This window comes from Mandrillus leucophaeus, unplaced genomic scaffold (genome assembly GCF_000951045.1).
Source record: "Mandrillus leucophaeus isolate KB7577 unplaced genomic scaffold, Mleu.le_1.0 Scaffold375, whole genome shotgun sequence".
NCBI lineage: Eukaryota > Metazoa > Chordata > Mammalia > Primates > Cercopithecidae > Mandrillus > Mandrillus leucophaeus.
In genome coordinates, this window is record NW_012103976.1 from 1814834 (window position 1) to 1833033 (window position 18200).

The window sequence follows — 18200 nt, forward strand, 5'->3', positions numbered from 1 at the left end:
TCTTTTTCCCAAATGTCCAAGGCTCCAACCCAAACATACTGAATCAAGATTTCCAGAAGAAAGTCCTGGCAATTTGGATATTTAATAAGTACTCTAGGTGATCAAGCGGATTTGGACACAATGGGCCAGGTGTTGTATCTCAAAGTGTGAGTTTGTGGACTGGCATTGTCCGCCTCACTTGGGAGCTCATCAAAACAGGCAGAATCTCTGGTCCTGACCGAGGCTACTGAATCAGAAGCTGCGTTTTATTTAGCAAGGCCCCCCAGGCGACTCCTGCGCACGTTTACATTTGAAGGGCTAGTGGACTGTGGTGACAGGAAGATGTGTGTGACAGGAAGGTGCTTGTGCAGGGCCTTGTTCTAAGAGCACGTGACGCTTGTGCACAGTGGGGCGTCCCATCAGTCTGATGTGGCTATTTGTGACTACCTTTGTTTTACAATATTTTTATTACTCACCTTGTACAGATGAGGACTCCCAGCTGTAGAGGCTGAAGGAGCCACGCTGCAGGTAGAGCAGCCATTCACTGAGGCGTGTGTGATCCAGGGTGCAGCTCCCAGCCTTGGCCACCTGCGTGTTCCTTTCCAGACCTACTGTCTGGTGAGATCCCCTTAGGCACCCAGCACAGGCTGCTGTCTGAATTTAGAACTGAGCCCGTTCAATTGCTGGCTCAACGTAGGCCTCTAAAAAAACGAGTCTGATGCGGTTTGGTACTGTGATTGGCTTACTTATTTGGTGTTCATTTTTTCAGTTTTCAGAAAGGTCACTTGAAGTGCTGCTGGTGGCTGTAGCATTGATACGCAGGGGAGGTTTTTGATCTGTGAGTTTTCCAGGGGGCAGTTGCTAAGCTGCACTGATACCTTGAGCCCCTTTCCTTTGGAACGATGTGCAGCCCAGTTCATGGCTCCCAGAAGTTTAGGTTCCGTCATTTGGCTGCAGGCCTAGAGAACAGGATGCTGCAGACTTGGACTAATGGTGAACTCTTGCCTCCCTGCAGGGATATGTGGTGCCTGTCATAAGCTCCAGAGAGTTGCCTTCCACAAGACCAGCAGAAGAGTGGGCAAACATGAAGTCCAGTCCGGCTATCCAGGCTGCTATTGACCTCACGGCGGGGGCTGCAGGTACAGTCATGTGCCTTCTCACCATGTTTCTGTCGGTGATGGACGGCGTAGCTGGTGGTGGTCCCATGAGATTATACTACCGTATTTTTACTATACCTCTTCTGTGTTTAGATACATTTAGATGCACAAATACCACTGTGTTATAGTTGCCTACAGCATCCCGTACAGTAACATACTGTACAGGTGTGTGGCCTAGGAGCCACAGGCCATACGGTCTAGCCTAGGTGTGGAGTAGGCTATGCCATCTCGAGTTGGGTGTGTATGCTCTGTGATAGCACAGTGATGAAGCTGTGTAATGACGCGTATTTCAGAACATGTCCCAGTCATTAAGCAATGCCTAACTGTCATCCCAGAGAAAACCCAGTTCTCTCTATTCCTCAGCTACCCTGTAAATGAGATCAGATGAAAGTGGTATGAAAATATTACCTCTCTCCCTCCAGAAGCGACGTGCTTTACCTTTGGGATGAATCCATTTGATGGAAGTATAGTATTGTTCAGAGCGTGGCAGAAGGTAGAGGAGTGTCCATTATTGTTAATACTTTGTGAGTCAGGGTGAGGGGTGGAATGTGCCCGGTACAGCTGGAAAACAGCTCAGAGGTGAAGCCGCTTGTCCGTTGTCACCTGGCTGGGATATGCAGGTGACAATGGTTCTTCACTTCAAGCCTGACAGTCTTCAGAGCCCTTGTAGTGCAAAAAGAACACCATAGCATCTCCTGGGAAATACCACTTACTGTCCCTGCTAGTGTTGGGAAAGAAAGGAGGACACTCTTAGAAATGTCTTTAAAAGGCTGGGCGCAGTGGCTCACGCCTGTGATCCCAGCATTTTAGGAGGCCGAGGCGGGCAGATCACCTGAGGTCAGGAGTTCAAGACCAGCCTGACCAACATGGAGAAACCACATCTCTTCTAAAAGTACAAAATTAGCCAGGCATGGTGGCGCATGCCTGTAATCCCAGCTACCTGGGAGGCTGAGGCAGGAGAATCACTTGAACCCGGGAGGCAGAGGTTGTGGTGAGCTGAGATTGTACCATTGCACTCCAGCCTGGGCAATGAGAGGGCAACTCTGTCTCAAAAAAAAAAAAAAAGACATGTCTTTGAAAACAAGACTGATAACGGACTGTGTCTTAGAGCCATGAAAGAAGTTGTGGGATTTGCTGGGAATGTCAGCTAACCTGAGCCCAGGGGCCTAAACCCAAGAGCCTGAGGCTCCCCCGGCACAGGGAGGTGCTGCCTGTGATACGGGGGTAGTGCTGGCATCGTGCAGGCTACTCCTTAGAAAGATCACCTTGAACCTGCAAGAAGAGCAGGACCCTCAGGCTGAGGCACAGGCAGAATGGGAAGGGCGTGGTGGTAATTTGGTTCTCCAGAGTCCAGAAGTAGGAGGAGCAGCTGGAATGCCGATTGTCCACAGGGAAACCCCGGACTACCCTGGCCTCCCACAGGATTCTCATAGTAGTTGCAGCTCCCTGGAGTGGGGAGGCCAGAGGGCGTGTTGTCCAGTGCCGTCCTTCTCCAGCACACCCCCACCCCCACCACCAGCAGATGAGTATAGTCATGAGTGTGGCCACCTCATCAGTCATTTGCTCCATTGTGAAAAAGAAATTGTTCAGAGAAGAGCAAAGTGTTTTCCCATGAGCCAAAGGTCGGCCAAGGTATGCTGATGAGGAGGACTGGAGAGAGCGCGTCACTGACACTAATGAGGAGCACTGGGCAAGGGTACTTCTCCCAGGGCAGAACCCACAAGGCGCGTCCCGGCCCCAGATGCCCAGGGAACTGAAGGCTGGTGGGGGTCTGCCCAGTAGTCTCTTGCCCACTGTGTGCCTTTAGGCTACAGCCTCCCGGGCCCCGGGCCCCCTCCCCTCCCCCATGGCACACTGGGGAGGACGCTGACCCTGAGAATGGTGCAACCATCTGCCTGCCCCCGGCCGCCTGTCACCAGCAAGTGAATGCTCCTGGGCTCAGTTCTGTGTCTGCAGTAGGAGGGTGTTCAACCACATGTAGTCTCAGCTTTTGACATTTTATGTCTTTCAGTCAGTCTGTCAAAGATCTAGAACCTATGGTGATAGAATTTAAAAGTCTACCTTTTCCTATTTATGTGCATACAGGTATTTGGGTACCACATTTATAATTTACAGTTAGTTTGAAAGATAGAAATTGCAACAGTATGGTTGGGAGGCTGGTACATAAGGCATTTGCTGGTGGGCATGTTTTGAACACATATTGGTCCCTTATGTGTACTGACACACTGTCCCCATCACTGTTGGACAAGTATTTCTCCCTGTGCTGGCGACACAGAGATGCCCCTCACCGAGGTAGAGCTGCGATGGGTAGTCTAACTTCTGAGGACAACGAAGCCCATTCCTGGGGGCATGGGATGGGGAAGGGGAGGGAGACTTGGTCTTTAGGTTGGGGCCTGGGCCGAGGAGGTGCCCATCAGTGACACAAAAACCTCTGTTCTGCTGTGAGGCCCATGGGATGCAAATGGAAAGTAGATTCCCACTTTAGAGGATCGTGGAGTCTTTGAGTGCTGGCGCTAGAGCGACCTTTAGACATTGTTGGCTCCAGTGCTCGTTGAGAATGTAGAAAAAGGCCCACAAGGAGCAGCAGACTTGTTCAAGGTTATGCAACAAGATGGTGCGAAGACAGGGCAGGACCGAGGTCCCTGGGTCGCTTGTCTGGTGGTGGTGCCGTCTCTGTTTTAGTACTCCGTAATGCGTCTGCAGCACACTGGAGGGGAGGGTGAGTTTGGAGCCTTTGGGCCCTGACTTTCTGGATGTGGAACTTGCTGGGCTTTGGGATTTCTCTGCCAGCCATTGGATAGGAACAGAGGACCTGTAGTGTTTTGTGGCAGAGGTCACCCATGGAAGCGATCCGACTGTAAGCACACAGCCAGCTGCTGCCCGAGGTGATGTGGATGGAGCTTAAATGTGTTGTTGTGTGTATTTCTTCTTTTCCTTTTAAACAAAGTTTTCCCCGCCACACAGGTTTTCAGCCCGCTCATCTAGTCTAAAGTGCTGGGAGGTTCTCATTTCCCTATCTGCAATGGCTGTAAGAGATCTAGGTCCCTAATCAGCTAGGACGAAGGAGGATTTCAAGAACTTAGTTAGGTAATCAGATAATTATTGAAATGGGGGCGCGTGGATCCCAAAAGTTAAATAGTCTTGGAGGGAAACTTGGTACCACTTTAAGAGTTAGTCATTCAGCAGCTCGAAAACAATGCAGTCACTACTTTGACTAGTGTTGCAGTGTAGCTTGTTTGGCGTAGTTGGGGAATGTGGCATTTCAGATCGTTGAAGTTTATCTTCTCAAATGCCAAAATTAAAAGCAACCCCAAACCTGTTTTGATTGGAGTTTCTTGAAAATGATATACCTCCCTGCCCTGTTAAACCTTTACGGATGGCCTCCAGAGGGGTTTGAGGGCCTCACCTCTGCTCGGGTGGACCTGTCCTGTGGTGTGAGTCTGCTTCTCTCTTCTCACCTCTCTGCCTTCTTCAGAGCTGTCCCTTCCCTGAGACACTGCCCCTGCCCTGATAGATTTCCTCTATATCTCAAGATTTAGTGATTCTATGTCAAGGACTGAAAATCCAAACCACCACCCTTGGTAAAGTGTTAGGTACGACATAGTCTGAGTGCCTTTCCTGCGGAATAAGGTGCTTGGCTGGCCACCACACCGCCTAAAGAATGTTGTTATTTGTCTTTTAAGGAGAATAAGATCAGAAGTCTGACTTCTAGGCAAGTGGAGAAATATAATATTTATTCATGCCTTTATGGACTTGATAGATCTCTGAGAACCTACTACGTGTCAGGCTCCGTGGTTGGTACTGGTGTTAGAACAGTGTTCTCTCACTTGAGGGCACCGTGAGCGCCATGACCATGTCATTTGCGGTAAATGACACAGGAAGTTAGCTTACCCTCGCAGAGGACGGGAGACAGTTGTCCTAGCATTTGTACGTTCATTAGCCTCCCCCTTCTCCCTGTTGGAAATGTAACTATCCCAGCTATACAGCAAATGTGTATTCTAGTAACCTGTGATGCCTGAACTGTTCAAGATGATCAACTTCAAAGATGAATGTGCTGAATTAAATGCTTTATGGCTAGATGCAGCTTATCTGCATCTAGGCTCTCTGAATTATGCAGCCACTTAAAACATTCTGTCACCTCTTCTCTGGGAATAATTAAATTATTTTAATGTCATTCAGATATCTTTTTATCCTAGCCCAGCGGTACCTGGGAGAGAATGACTCAGGATTAATCATAGTAAAATCATATTAACTTATATTCCACTCATTCAGAATTGGGGATTATTTGGCAGTTAAAGGCAGAAGTGTGTCATTCCTCTCCTGCAAGAAATGAACAGTAACGATGGGCTCACACAGATCATATTGCTTGTTGCTTAAAAAAGAGATCAAAAGCTAGGCGCGGTGGCTCACGCCTCTAATCCCAGCTCTTTGGGAGGCTGAGGCGGGCGGATCACGAGGTCAGGAGATCGAGACCATCCTGGCAAACACAGTGAAACCCCGTCTCTACTGAAAATACGAAAAAATTAGCTGGGTGTGGTAGCGGGCGTCTGTAGTCCCAGCTTCTCGGGAGGCTGAGGCAGGAGAATGACGTGAACCCAGGAGGCGGCGGAGCTTGCAGTGAGTGGAAATCGCGCCACTGCACTCCAGCCTGGGCGACAGAGCAAGACTCCGTCTCAAAAAAAAAGAGATCAAGTGGTTTTCAGACTCTTTGGAAGTGTTGGCTTATTTGCCAATAAATAATTGAGAATTATTCTTAATGTCCCTTCCCCCAACTCCACTTTCCAGAGTTTAAATGGAATAACTGTATAATGTCAAAGTCAGGAAGTTGCATTTGTCAGATATTTTCTATAAGCCTTCTTTTGCATTTTGATGAAGTTTTAAGAGCTCCTCTCAGGTCCAGGAGGGGATGGTAAACGCTAACCACTGGGAGTTCCCATGACACTAACCCTACTACAGGGTGTGGGGATGTTGTAGGGTGGTTACAGTTCATTCCTTTTCTGCTGTTTAGAATTTTTATTAAAATGATTTCACGTGGCTAGGCATGGTGGCTCATGCCTCCCAGCATTTTGGGAGGCCGAAGCAGGAGGATCATTTGAGGCCAGGAGTTCGAGACCAACCTTGGCAACATGGTGAAATCCCATCTCTAAGAAAAGTACAAAAATTAGTCAGGTGTGGTGGCGGGCACCTATAATCCCAGCTACTTGGGAAGCTGAGGCACAGGAATTCCTTGAACCTGGGAGGTGGAGGTTGCAGTGAGCTGAGATTGCACCACTGCACTCCAGCCTGGGTGACAGAGCAAGATACCATCTCAAAAAAAAAAAAAAAAAATTATTTTGTGCAATGTAGACTTTGCTGTATTTAATATTCTTATAAAAGTATATAAATAAAGGATTTAAGCTAAGCATAAATAAATTTCAGTCCATTCTCTAAATACACGTTATTAATCGGTAGAGCTCAAATTAAAGAGGTTTTTCTATAGAATGAAATATTTAGCTTTTTGGGGATTAATTAGCCAGGCTTCTTGTTTCCTTTCTGTGGTGCCGGGTCTGATCAGTCCCACTGGGCGTTAGGCAAAGTGAGTGATGAAGTCTTCCCAGGTTTCCCCTCCCTTTCTGTGGTTTCCGTTTCACACACACACAGTAGCCACTGGTTACTAACCACTTACGTAACTGGTGCTGTGCTAAGCCTGTCTCCTCCATTTTTATTTAATCCTCATGCTAACCCTATGAGGTGGCATGGATGAGGAGCTGAGACTCAGAAGTTATGTGGCTTGTCCAGGATCTCGCAGCAAAGCCGTAGTCCCTCTGACCCTATTGCTCAGGCTCCTACATACTCACTGCACTGTTGCGTCCTCTGCCTGCCACTTTTGAGCACATGTCTGTCTCTCTCCCCTGCCTGGCATGAGCTCCTTCAGGGTGCGACTTAGATGCCAGGCACATCAAGGACCTGCTATAAATCGTTTACTGGACATGGCTGGAAGGTTTTGGAGGAAAAGAGGTTGAAATGAACTGAAGCAGGGGTAAGTTCTGGGGTAGGCTGCCTGTGCCTTCTTTCCATAGATAATGGAAATGTAGCCTCATACTAGAGCAGTCTTCTGTCCTGATTCCAGGGGGCACAGCGTGTGTACTGACCGGGCAGCCCTTTGACACGATGAAAGTGAAGATGCAGACGTTCCCTGACCTGTACCGGGGCCTCACGGACTGCTGCCTGAAGACTTACTCCCAGGTGGGCTTCCGTGGCTTCTACAAGGGGACCAGCCCAGCACTAATCGCCAACATCGCTGAGAACTCAGTCCTCTTCATGTGCTATGGCTTCTGCCAGCAGGTGGTGCGGAAAGTGGCTGGATTGGACAAGCAGGCAAAGCTGAGGTGAGTCAAGGACACACGCTTTGTTTTATTTTAAAAAACCCCACAAAACTGGGAAGGCATGGTGGCTCATGCCTGTAATCCCAGCACTTTGGGAGGCAAAGGCAGGAGAATGGCTTGAGGCTAAGAGTTCAAAACCAGCCTGGGCAACATAGCAAGATCCCCATCTCTACAAAAAATAAAAATTAAAAAACATCTACTGTTGTAGGGTCACAATTTTACTGATGCCTTATGTGGAAGAACATTTCTTTTTTAAAAAACAACTGCTTTCCTTTTATTTATGAAGTCATCATATAAAACTTTTATTTATGATTGTCATCATGTAAAACTTGGAAACCACATACGCACGTCACAGAGGAGACCTGCTCATCATCCACCACTGAAAACGGACCGCCCTGCGGTTTCAGTTTTCTCCAGTAGGATGCTGTTCAAATGCAGCTGGCGGTGCTACCTGTCGTCAGCAGACATGCTGCACTAAAACTGTAGATGCTGCTTATGATCCACGTTTTAGCTTTTCTTTCATTAGCAAAAAGCAGAGTATTGGAAGAGGTTGTCTGAGCCAGAGGAATTGGAGGAGTTTTAGGAAGGGTCGGAAATGTTTGCAAAGATGCAAGGGAACCCGCCTTTCACTGTCCGGATCTTCCCACAACATCAGACTTCGCCTCGTTCTTGGTCTTGCCTTGGGTGTTTATTATATAGAGACTAAAGAGAATTCGGAAACCACTGGGATGTGTAGCTATCCCTGCTTTGAACGTTGATTTCATTTTATACCACTGAAAATTACTATATAAGCTTCAAGATTGCAAAGGGCAGTCTTAGTTATTTCAGTAGGAGTTTGAAACCTGATTGCAGCTGCAGGTCCCACACAACTGAATTCGGTTCCTTGTGCACAGCAGTGTTCTCTGGAGGTGCCTGGAGGTCTGAAGGTGTGCCCTTTTCTAGGCAGGAATTCCACCACGATGAGTAGAGCTCGAGGCTTGGGACTGGATACGATTGCCCAAGAAGACAGTGTAGACAGCAAGGAGGGCTGAGCATGAATGAGATGAGCCTCCAGCACAGAAAGGGCAGGCAGGAGGGCAGTAAAGAAACAAGCAGGGCACAGACCAGGAGAGTGTGGCGTGCCACGATGGAGACTGAACAGAAGCAAAAACCACAGGCGACTGTAGTTTTGTTCCCTGTTGAAGGAGAGACACTCTATTACAGAAGACCTGGACTTCAGTTCAGTTCAGGTTCCTTAGCAAAGGACAAAATGGGGAGAGAAGACAGGGAAACAGTAAGCAGCCACGTGAGATTCTGGAGAAGACCTGTGTCTTCTGAGCAAAGCAGCCCCTCCAGCCGCAGGACAGACAGTGACTTCTGTCTTGCGTGAGCGAAACCTCTGGGGATCTGGCCCTGCCTGCCCCTCCACTTTCTTGCTTGCTTAGCCTGTGAACAAAGTGAAGGACAGGTAAGAGCGTATTGCTTTTCTGCTGAGAACAATCTAATACCTTACAGCTGCATTTCCCCACACTACTTTCAGAACATTGAATTGCTGGGTGTCCTTAAGAAAGAGTTGGGAAATTACGTCACAGTGTCTCTCTCATGAAGAATCACTCTGGGTACATTTATTTCATGTAGTGTATGTGTTATTTAGTTCATTAAAGATGCTTAAAGCTGGGCATAGTGGCTCACGCCTGTAGTCCCAGCACTTTGAGAGGCTTAGGTGGGCAGATTACTTGAGCCCAGGAGTTTGAGACCAACCTGAGCAACATGGCAAAACCGCATCTCTACAAAAAATACAAAACTTAGCTGAGTGTGGTAGCACACGTCTGTGGTCCCAGCTACTGGGGAGGCTAAGGTGGGAGGATTGCTTGAGCTCAGGAGGCAGAGGTTGCAGTGAGATGACACCACCGTACTCCAGCCTGGGCAACAGAGCGAGACCCTGTCTCTCAAAAAAAGAAAAGATGCTTAGTTGTTTTGCAGTAAAGAAACCATCCTGATGAACCTTGTCTAATCCAGTGCTCATCTTTTTTGAGCTTGGGCCTTTTTTTTCTTTTTCCATTCTGAGGAACAGTGTTTGCCGGTTACCTGTTGGGGAAATGCTCTCTTAGAGTCTGCAAAGCTCTGACATGTGTATCATGTCTCCGTAGCCCTCACCGTGATCCTGTGACAAGAGCAAGGCAGATGTTTTTCTCTGTAAGGGATGGAGGAACTGAGGTGCCGATATTGACATGCGCAAGGTCACCCCGCTAAGGCCTTGGACTTGTGTCCTCTGAGCTCCTGCCCAGTCTCCTTTCCATCAGACCACGGTTGGGGATCTGGAATATTTTATAAGGGTCAGTTCTAGAGAGAAGATTAATCAGGAGCAGTGAAAGGAAAGAACTGCTTGTGAGAGCCTGTGGTGAATTTCTGCAATCACACTGTAAATATTTGTCTATTCCCGGTTTCAACATGACCCAGAGTGTTGTTCTGCTTTGACGTTTTGCTGGACAGGGGCTTACACAGCAGGAGGGCTCAGGTCCATGTTTGTTGAATATATGACAAACAGATGATTCTTACAACATCCCATCCTATACTTATTACCGTTTCAATTCCAGTTCTGCACATTCGTACTCCATGCAGAACCAGGGGCCCGTGCTCCTCCTCCTGTGCACTAGTCGATGAGAGTATTTATCGGAAAGCCAAAGTCCACTGCATATCTGATTTGACCGTGTCCTTGCACTGTAAGAATGTGCTTGGCGTTCCTTCAGATGTCTGAGCCATTATTATATCTTCAACTCAATAGACTGCTACATTTATTGACGGCCACCTTTGTCCTGGCAAACTTGGCAGACCCTGGTTAATGCTCCTAATTGACTATTGCCTGTCAGCAGGTTAACAGAGAGTCCCTGAGGGAGGCCAACTGTGGATCTGCAGGCTGACTGAAAGACAGCAGAAACCATTTTAAGCTTTGGTTCTAACAAGCTGCTAAGGAGTGAAGTGGGGGAAAGGAGTGGACTGAACAGCATTGGATGGTTTCCACAAGCCATAAAAGCGTGTGCAAGTACATTTGCGTACCTGGTTCTTCTTTGTTAATGGTTTTAGGCTTAATTCTCTAACATCAAAAGGAAGTCTGCACTGCAAGCAGTGTCTTCCTACTGAAAGAAAGCCCCACTCCAGGCCAAGTCTTCTGAAAGATTTGGGTGTATCAAAGGTCAGCTCAGCCTCTGGGAACCCCCCCTTGCATCTGGCCATGGCACAGAAGCTAGACCGCCAGGGACTAGCAAACCAGGGCCAAGACTAGCGCCGCCTTGATTTTATATTAATCTTTAACACTGGAAAAACTTTAGTGCCCCTGAATATGGTAGGTCCGTCTGTGCTTTTTTTTTTTTTTTTTTGAGAATGGAGTCTCACTCTGGAGTGCAGTGGTGTGATCTTGACTCACTGCAACCTCTGCCTCCCGGGTTCAAGCAATTCTCCTGCCTCAGCCTCCCAAGTAGCTGGGACTACAGGTGCGCACTACCATGCCCACCTAATTTTTGTATTTCAGTAGAGATGAGGTTTCACCATGTTGGCCAGGATGGTCTTGATCTCTTGATCTCATGATCTGCCCACCTCGGCCTCCCAAAGTCCTGGGATTACAGGTGTGAGCCCCCGCGCCCGGCTCCGTCTGCGCTTTTGCTCACAGTTTGGAGAAAAATTGTTAGGGGATTCTCTCTCTACCTGGGTAGTTAGCTGAGGAGATTCCCACCCACCCTTGGGGGTTTTTGGAAATCTGTGAGGGCGATCTTGGCTGTCCAGTGAGAGCGCGATGCCAGCATTGAATGGGTGTCAGGGAACCAGTTCAGTCCTTCCTGCCCAATGAAGGATTGTCCCACCCCAAATGCCAGTCATGATCCTATGACGCAACACTCTTCCGGGGCTGGAAGGGACCTTCTATCCCGACTCCCGTGAACCATGAACTCGCAGAGAAGCCTTTCTTTTGAAACACTTCTCAGACTTTTCCCCATATTCTCTTTTTTTTTTTTTTTTTTTGAAAGAGTCTCACTGTGTCGCCCAGGCTGGAGTGCAGTGGCATGATCTCGGCTCACTGCAACCTCCGTCTCCCTGGTTTAAGCGCTTCTTGTGCCTCAGCCACTGGGGTAGCTGGGATTACAGGCGTGCACCACCAGGCATGGCTAATTTTTAGTAGAGACAAGGTTTTGCCATGTTGGCCAGGCCTCAAGTGATCTGCCTGCCTTGGCCTCCCAAAGTGCTGGGGTTACAGGTGTGAGCCACACGCCTGGCCTCCCATATTCTTGAACTCTTACTGGATTCCAGTTTCACAACCCTGCTAGTGACCTTTGGCTGCTGGTACTAAATCCATACAGGAGGCAAATGTTTCTGTTTTCGTATTTGTGCATTCACCGTGCTGTCTAGTTTAGATTTCCAGTTTAGCCATTTCATCTCATACCATTGAGCTTGCAACTTGTACTGGCTTCACCCACTCCCATGGCACCATTTTACCCTCTTCTGTGTTGCTGAGGTGGTAGGTCATCAGCTGAACTGGAAAATCTTTTTGTGATGCAGCGACTTTTGGTTAAACTTTTTTCTGGGTTTTCATCTGTGGCAGTTACGTTGCACATCTGGCTGCTCCAGGTTGGATTGTGGGCATGTGGGGATAGTCTTAGAGCCTAGTTTTATTTAAAACTTAGGGCAAATACACTGAAGTATTAATATTGCATGTTTTTCAGTGGGGGCTGTGGGTAATATTTTTCTCCTTGCCTTTGGGTTTTTTGTGGAGTTGTATTTTGTTATGTCGCAATGTATCTTGGCTTTGGCTGCTGTAACAATACTACAGACGGAGTGACTAAAACAAACATTTCTCATAGTTCTAGGGGCTGAAAAGTCTAAGATCAAGGTTCCAGCAGATCTGGTGTCTGACGAGGGCTTGTTCTTAATTTGAACATAGCCATCTTCTCACTGTGTCCTCATATGGCAGAGAGTGAGCAATCTCTCTGGCCTGTTCTTCTAAGGGACTAATCCCATCACAGTGGCCCTATCTTCATGACCTCATCTATACCTGACTATTCCCAAAGGCCCCATCTCCTAACACCATCACCTTGGGGGGATCAAATTCAGTCCATAGCGCTGTGTGTAATCAAAAGAATATGGGTGTTGCAGTCAGGAAGACCTGGGTTCACATCTTAGCAAACAGTAGCTGTGTGACTGGCCACATTATCTCATCTCTAAGTGTCACTTCCCATAGGGAATTGGGGTGCTGCTATCTGCCTTACACGGTTGTGGGATCCTTAGATGAAACAGCACATGCAAGTTTCCTTCCTTTCATCATTTTTTTAGACATGGAGGTCTCTCTTTGTTGCCCAAGCTGGAATGCAGTGGCTATTCACAGATGCAGTCATAGCACTGTAGCCTAGAACACATGGACTCAAGTGCTCTTCCCACCTCAGTCTCCTGAGTAGCTGAAATCACAGGTTCATGCCCTCACAGCTGGCTCCTTACCCTGCTTTATCACCAGAGTGCCCTCCGTGTGGTGGGTGCCGAAGGAATGAAGAAGCTGAGGGGTAACTGTCTGCTTGTGTGCTTTCAGTGATCTGCAGAATGCAGCTGCCGGTTCCTTCGCCTCTGCCTTTGCTGCACTGGTGCTCTGCCCCACGGAGCTCGTGAAGTGCCGGCTGCAGACCATGTATGAGATGGAGACATCAGGAAAGATAGCCAAAAGCCAGAAGTAAGCACCACTTGGGCACAAACGTCAGGTCTCTATTGCCCTAGTGAATTGGATGATTTCTCATTTTATATTGTACTAAAGTGGCAGATGTGGAAGCCGATTTATCTACTCAAAATATTGTTTCTAGAATGCTTTCCCCTATCAGTCAGAGATTTTCTGAAAGGATTGGCTGTGATTAGACCCACCACCCACAGCATAGAAAGTCTTAGACAGATATTTAATACCCCAGAACTGGAGAAACCAGGAGCTTAACACCCTTTTTGGCCTCTTGGAAACATAAGGCGTGATCTTCACCCATTTTTGGAGGTACATAGTGGGTGGCTTCTGAACTTTGCCTTAGACCTGAGCCTTCATAAGTGCCAATTTGGATTCTGAGATGAATATTTGATGCCCACTTCCAGGTTTCACATGGGTATTCAGGCCGATTGCCCCAGTTCCTAGAGGTAGCTTTCCTTACCCCACTTATCCCCAGTCCTTCCAGTGTACCTGCAAATGGTCCAAGTTCTGAGAACATTAATCAATACTTTTGTAAGCATAGCTACTCTTCAATGATTAAATCACTCTCCAGCTCACTCTTGAAAACACATTCCCATTATCCTCGGAGAGTGCTCTGTCATACACAATTTGATTTACTTGAATTGGAAAGCAATTCATTATCCTTATTAACTGCAAAACTTGCCTACTTATCTTGACATCTGGCCGAGTTCTGACCAAGGATATTGCTGTGGTTAACTCAAAGCCTATAAATCTGCTGGGAAAAAGCAGTAGATAAATTGACCATTTTCAGGGATCAGTCCCCACTCAGTGAGAATGGGGTTTGGAAGAGTGCCCTGTTTTCTACACCCTTGAGACACATTACAACCAATTTGAATCTAATATTCATTGTGTAGAAGTCCAAGAGTGTAAGTCTTTAAAACTTTTTATTCAGATATACACATAGTATCATGAATGCACATGTAAGTCACAAGTATGCAGTTCTATATTTAGTGACACAATTTATGTGCCTTTGTAACCTGTGTCCAGATTAACAAATAGAACATTAACACCACCCAGGAAGCTGCCCTCATGTCCCTTGGAAGTAATTCAAGGTAATTAAAAGATAGTAATAGTTATATCCAAAGGACTTAGGCAGATCGACACCTTGAATTATCAGCTGACTTTGTATTTGAGGTCTAGCAGTGTTCACACAAAGCATATGGTATGGTAACTTGGGGCTAAGCCTCGGATTGGAAGGGAGGTTAATTGTGTTGAGCTGGATTACTTTTATTAAATTCCATGTAGCAGTGCCTTCTGAAGCTCTCAGAAGGAAAATAGTTATTAAACGTCTGTGGCCTTTATTACCTTGGAACTTGATCCTTTATCTATCCAAGCCAAGTCCCCTTCTTGCTGAGAACAAAGTGAGGAGAGAGGGATTCACTGAGTTGCACTGAGTATGTGATTTCTTGGCCTGTTCTTAGCAGGGATAAACCTGCCCTGGTAGCCCCCCAGTATGAAGGGGAGTCAGACAAAAAGTGTTCTGTGTTCTGGCTGCTACAGGAGCAGGGCTGTGATCTGCTTAGAAGAAATTCTCCTGCATCCCTGGTGCTCTGAGAAATAAATTCTTGGTGCTTCTGCATAACAGGAGCTATAACTTGTTCTCAGAATTTGTCTTGCCTTCAAACAACATTTACTCCTTCACTCATTTCTCTGCACTAAAACAAAACAAATCCTATAGGCACCTGAACAGATTTCCCAAAAACACACCAGAAAGATTGAGGAAATAGGAATCACGGCGATAAAGGACCGGGCAATAAAATGCCATTTTATGCTTGCTGAGTTTAGATAATTCCTTCCTGTAAATAAATTTCCTTCCCACAGAAGGATGCCTTTTAGTCTCAGTTCCTGGCTCTTCATTCAGAAAATCAGCTTCTTCCTTGCTAGTGCTTGACCAGATCTGTTAACTGGTTGCAAATGCCCTTGTCCTTTCTTCCTTCCCACCTGCCATAACCATGCTCTTTGTGTTTCCTCCCAGTACAGTGTGGTCTGTCATCAAAAGTATCCTTAGGAAGGATGGCCCCTTGGGCTTCTACCATGGACTCTCAAGCACTTTACTTCGAGAAGTACCGGGCTATTTCTTCTTCTTTGGTGGCTATGAACTGAGCCGGTCCTTTTTTGCATCAGGGAGATCAAAAGATGAACTAGGTAAATGTGTTTGCGTTGACAGCAGTGGGGTGTGATGGTGTTTGCTCCTTATAGGTGTGGTTTCTGTGGATTCTCTGCCCTTTGTGCTCTCCTCCCCACATTGGTGGCTGCATCTGGCACAGGGAAGCTTCTGGATGCCAGAAGGTAACATGGTGGCAGGCAGTTGATAGCACCCACCCCCCAGGCCTGATAATTTCCTTAGGACAGGGCCTGAAGCAGTACATCCCAAACTTTCTTACTGGAATAAAGTTTGTTAATTTTTCTGGATCTATATTAGGGGAGAAGAAATCCAGAAATGACTTTCCCAATTGGGGAATCACCTATAAATAATCTTGAAATAAGCTTAAAACTTGGTCATCTTAATAGTGTTTTGAGAGCAGCGGAAACCATAGTTCTTTGTAGCTTATCATGTTTAGCTGGTTGGTTTAACTACATGCGATGTTTGGCTCACATAAGTGAGTTTTTCTTACCATCTCTCTCAGTGTGTGTTGAATCTATTCTGTGGTTAGTCAAGCTCCCAGACTTAACTGCTATGTTTAATAAAAACAATTTTGGCGTTTAATGATAAAGGAAGAATCAGGGCTATTAAAATACTTAAGAGTGAGAAAGTTGAAAAAAAACGTAGATTGTGTTTGGCCTGTCTTCTCCCCACTGTAGGGGGTTGCCACTCAGCTGGAGGCCTGCTGGTTCATGTGGGCCAGCCCTCGATACCTCAGTGACCAAACTAAATATAACCCTCACTAGGGCTTCTTGTACTTGGCACGACCCAGGGGTAGACCTGGGCTACCAAACAAAACCTTGTGTTCTTAGAGCTTGGTAACAAGAGCTTTGACCATTTCCTCAAAGAATTGTATTCTGCCGCATTAGCATTTTTATTTTCATCTACTTGCAGCCATTGCTACATTGACTTCTGGAAATGTCACATCAGCTGTTCTTGAGACAAAATACCATTTGCTATTTTTTTTTTTTTCTCTAGGCCCTGTCCCTTTGATGTTAAGTGGTGGAGTTGGTGGGATTTGCCTCTGGCTTGCGGTATACCCAGTGGATTGTATCAAATCCAGAATTCAAGTTCTTTCCATGTCTGGAAAACAGGCAGGATTTATCAGAACCTTTATAAATGTTGTGAAAAATGAAGGTGAGTAAATACCTGTTTCTCAAGCATCCATATACATGTTAAAATCTGAGATATGGGCCAGACACGGTGGCTCATGCCTGTGATCCCAGCACTTTGGGAGGCCGAGGTGGGCAGATCACGAGGTCAGGAGATTGAGACCATCCTGGCTAACAAGGTGAAACCCCATCTCTACTAAAAATACAAAAAAGATTAGCCGGGCGTGGTGGTGGGCACTTGTAATCCCAGCTACTAGGGAGGCTGAGGCAGAAGAATAGCGTGAACCTGGGAGGCGGAACTTGCAGTGAGCCAAGATCGCACCACTGCACGCCAGCCTGGGCGACAGAGCGAGACTCCGTCTCAAAAAAAAAAAAAGAAAAAAAAATCTGAGATATGAACTTCTCTGTTTTGATTGGAGAAAGAAAGAGGACAGTAACACAGAAACTCTGTGTCCCAAATAGAGCACAGATACTTTGTCTATTACTCATAGTAATCCTCCCTTAAATCTGTATAACAGCTAAAGTTTTACGAAGTATTTACACCTTCCTCCCTTATCTAATTCAATCTTCATAACCACCCTGGGCAGTACTAATACTATAAACAGGTCTCCGGCTTCAAGGTTGGTGCTCCTGCCACTGCCCAGGTGAAGCTGCAGAGCTGCTGCCACCTCTGTCTCCATGGTTGCCTCTGTCTGGCCATCTCAGGCCTTAGCTCTGCCGCATCCATATACTAAGAGTGAACCAAGCATGGATTTGGGGTATGTTACCTGAGCATCAGTCAGTTTTGCCAGGAGACCTGATACTTGTCCTTGTTTCTGTTAGTCTATTTAGGGAAAGCTGGGAATGCATCCTTCCATGGCTTGTTGGTTTCTAGCACTGTTGTCTGGGTTTGCATATGTAAATATACCGGTGCTATGCAGCTGCGTGGGTGTCCCCAAAGGAGGGATTGTTGCAGTCTTTGATCGCCCTTTTATTTGCTAGGAATAACGGCCTTATATTCTGGACTGAAACCTACTATGATTCGAGCATTCCCTGCCAATGGAGCACTCTTTTTGGCCTACGAATATAGCAGGAAGTTGATGATGAACCAGTTGGAAGCATACTGAAGTGTCTTGGTGAGCCTGAGCCAAGCACAGGTGTTTGAGGACTACAGTTCATCTCAGGGTTTCTTGGAGTACAAGACCAGTGTGAAGTTATTCTGATTTCTTGGGAATTTTGCTTTTTGTCTTCCTTTCTACCCTACATCTTAAACTTTATGGAAGAACCTCTATTTTGCATCATATTGTTTCTGCCCATAATTGTACTGAAATAGAAAAGTCACCGCACTTGCTCTTGGTAAAATATAGAGTGGTCAGTGGCCTTATGCGCCTAATTCAAAAGGCAGAATATAGTTCCTACAACCTCCACTTGTACATGCAATTTGGACATTATGTGTTGAGGGAAATACAGTTTGGTTCCATGTTTATTTCAAATATCAGAAAAACCCAGAGGTGATCATTTCTCATGAAGATGCTTATAAATGGTTGCTTAACCCATTCTAGATGTAGGGTCTGCTTAATGGGTGTACTTTTCTAAGTGGTTATTATTATTATTTTTTTGATATGGAGTCTCACTGTGTCACCCAGGCTGGAGCACAGTGGCATGATCTCAGCTCACTGCAACCTCTGCCTCCTGGGTTCAAGCAATTCTCTCACCTCAGCCTCCCGAGTAGCTGGGATTACA

At 46.6% G+C, this 18200-nt stretch overlaps 1 protein-coding gene and 1 long non-coding RNA gene across 2 annotated transcripts; one reads left to right on the forward strand and one right to left on the reverse strand.

Annotated features, from left to right (window-relative positions):
• Window positions 1-1000: 1000 nt before the first annotated feature.
• On the forward strand, window positions 1001-18018 carry SLC25A15 (solute carrier family 25 (mitochondrial carrier; ornithine transporter) member 15). The gene is made up of 6 exons (XM_011990252.1): window positions 1001-1118; window positions 7246-7504; window positions 13050-13187; window positions 15199-15368; window positions 16345-16503; window positions 17460-18018. Exons 1-6 carry the CDS (start codon window positions 1064-1066, stop codon window positions 17582-17584), a joined length of 906 nt encoding a protein of 301 aa, XP_011845642.1. The 5' UTR covers window positions 1001-1063; the 3' UTR covers window positions 17585-18018.
• On the reverse strand, window positions 7153-15937 carry LOC105546921. Its single transcript, XR_001007158.1, has 3 exons — window positions 14529-15937; window positions 12962-13134; window positions 7153-8926 (listed from the first exon to the last, which is right to left on the reverse strand). It is a non-coding gene; the product is annotated as an uncharacterized LOC105546921 (long non-coding RNA).
• Window positions 18019-18200: the final 182 nt, after the last annotated feature.

Bases quoted from the DNA above. Each gene is read 5' to 3' on its own strand.
- SLC25A15 (XM_011990252.1), top strand. From the start codon at position 1,064: ATGAAGTCCAGTCCGGCTATCCAGGCTGCTATTGACCTCACGGCGGGG. The intron at 1,119-7,245 runs GTACAGTCATGT...TCCTGATTCCAG, and splicing joins CCTCACGGCGGGGGCTGCAG to GGGGCACAGCGTGTGTACTG. The intron at 7,505-13,049 runs GTGAGTCAAGGA...GTGTGCTTTCAG, and splicing joins GACAAGCAGGCAAAGCTGAG to TGATCTGCAGAATGCAGCTG.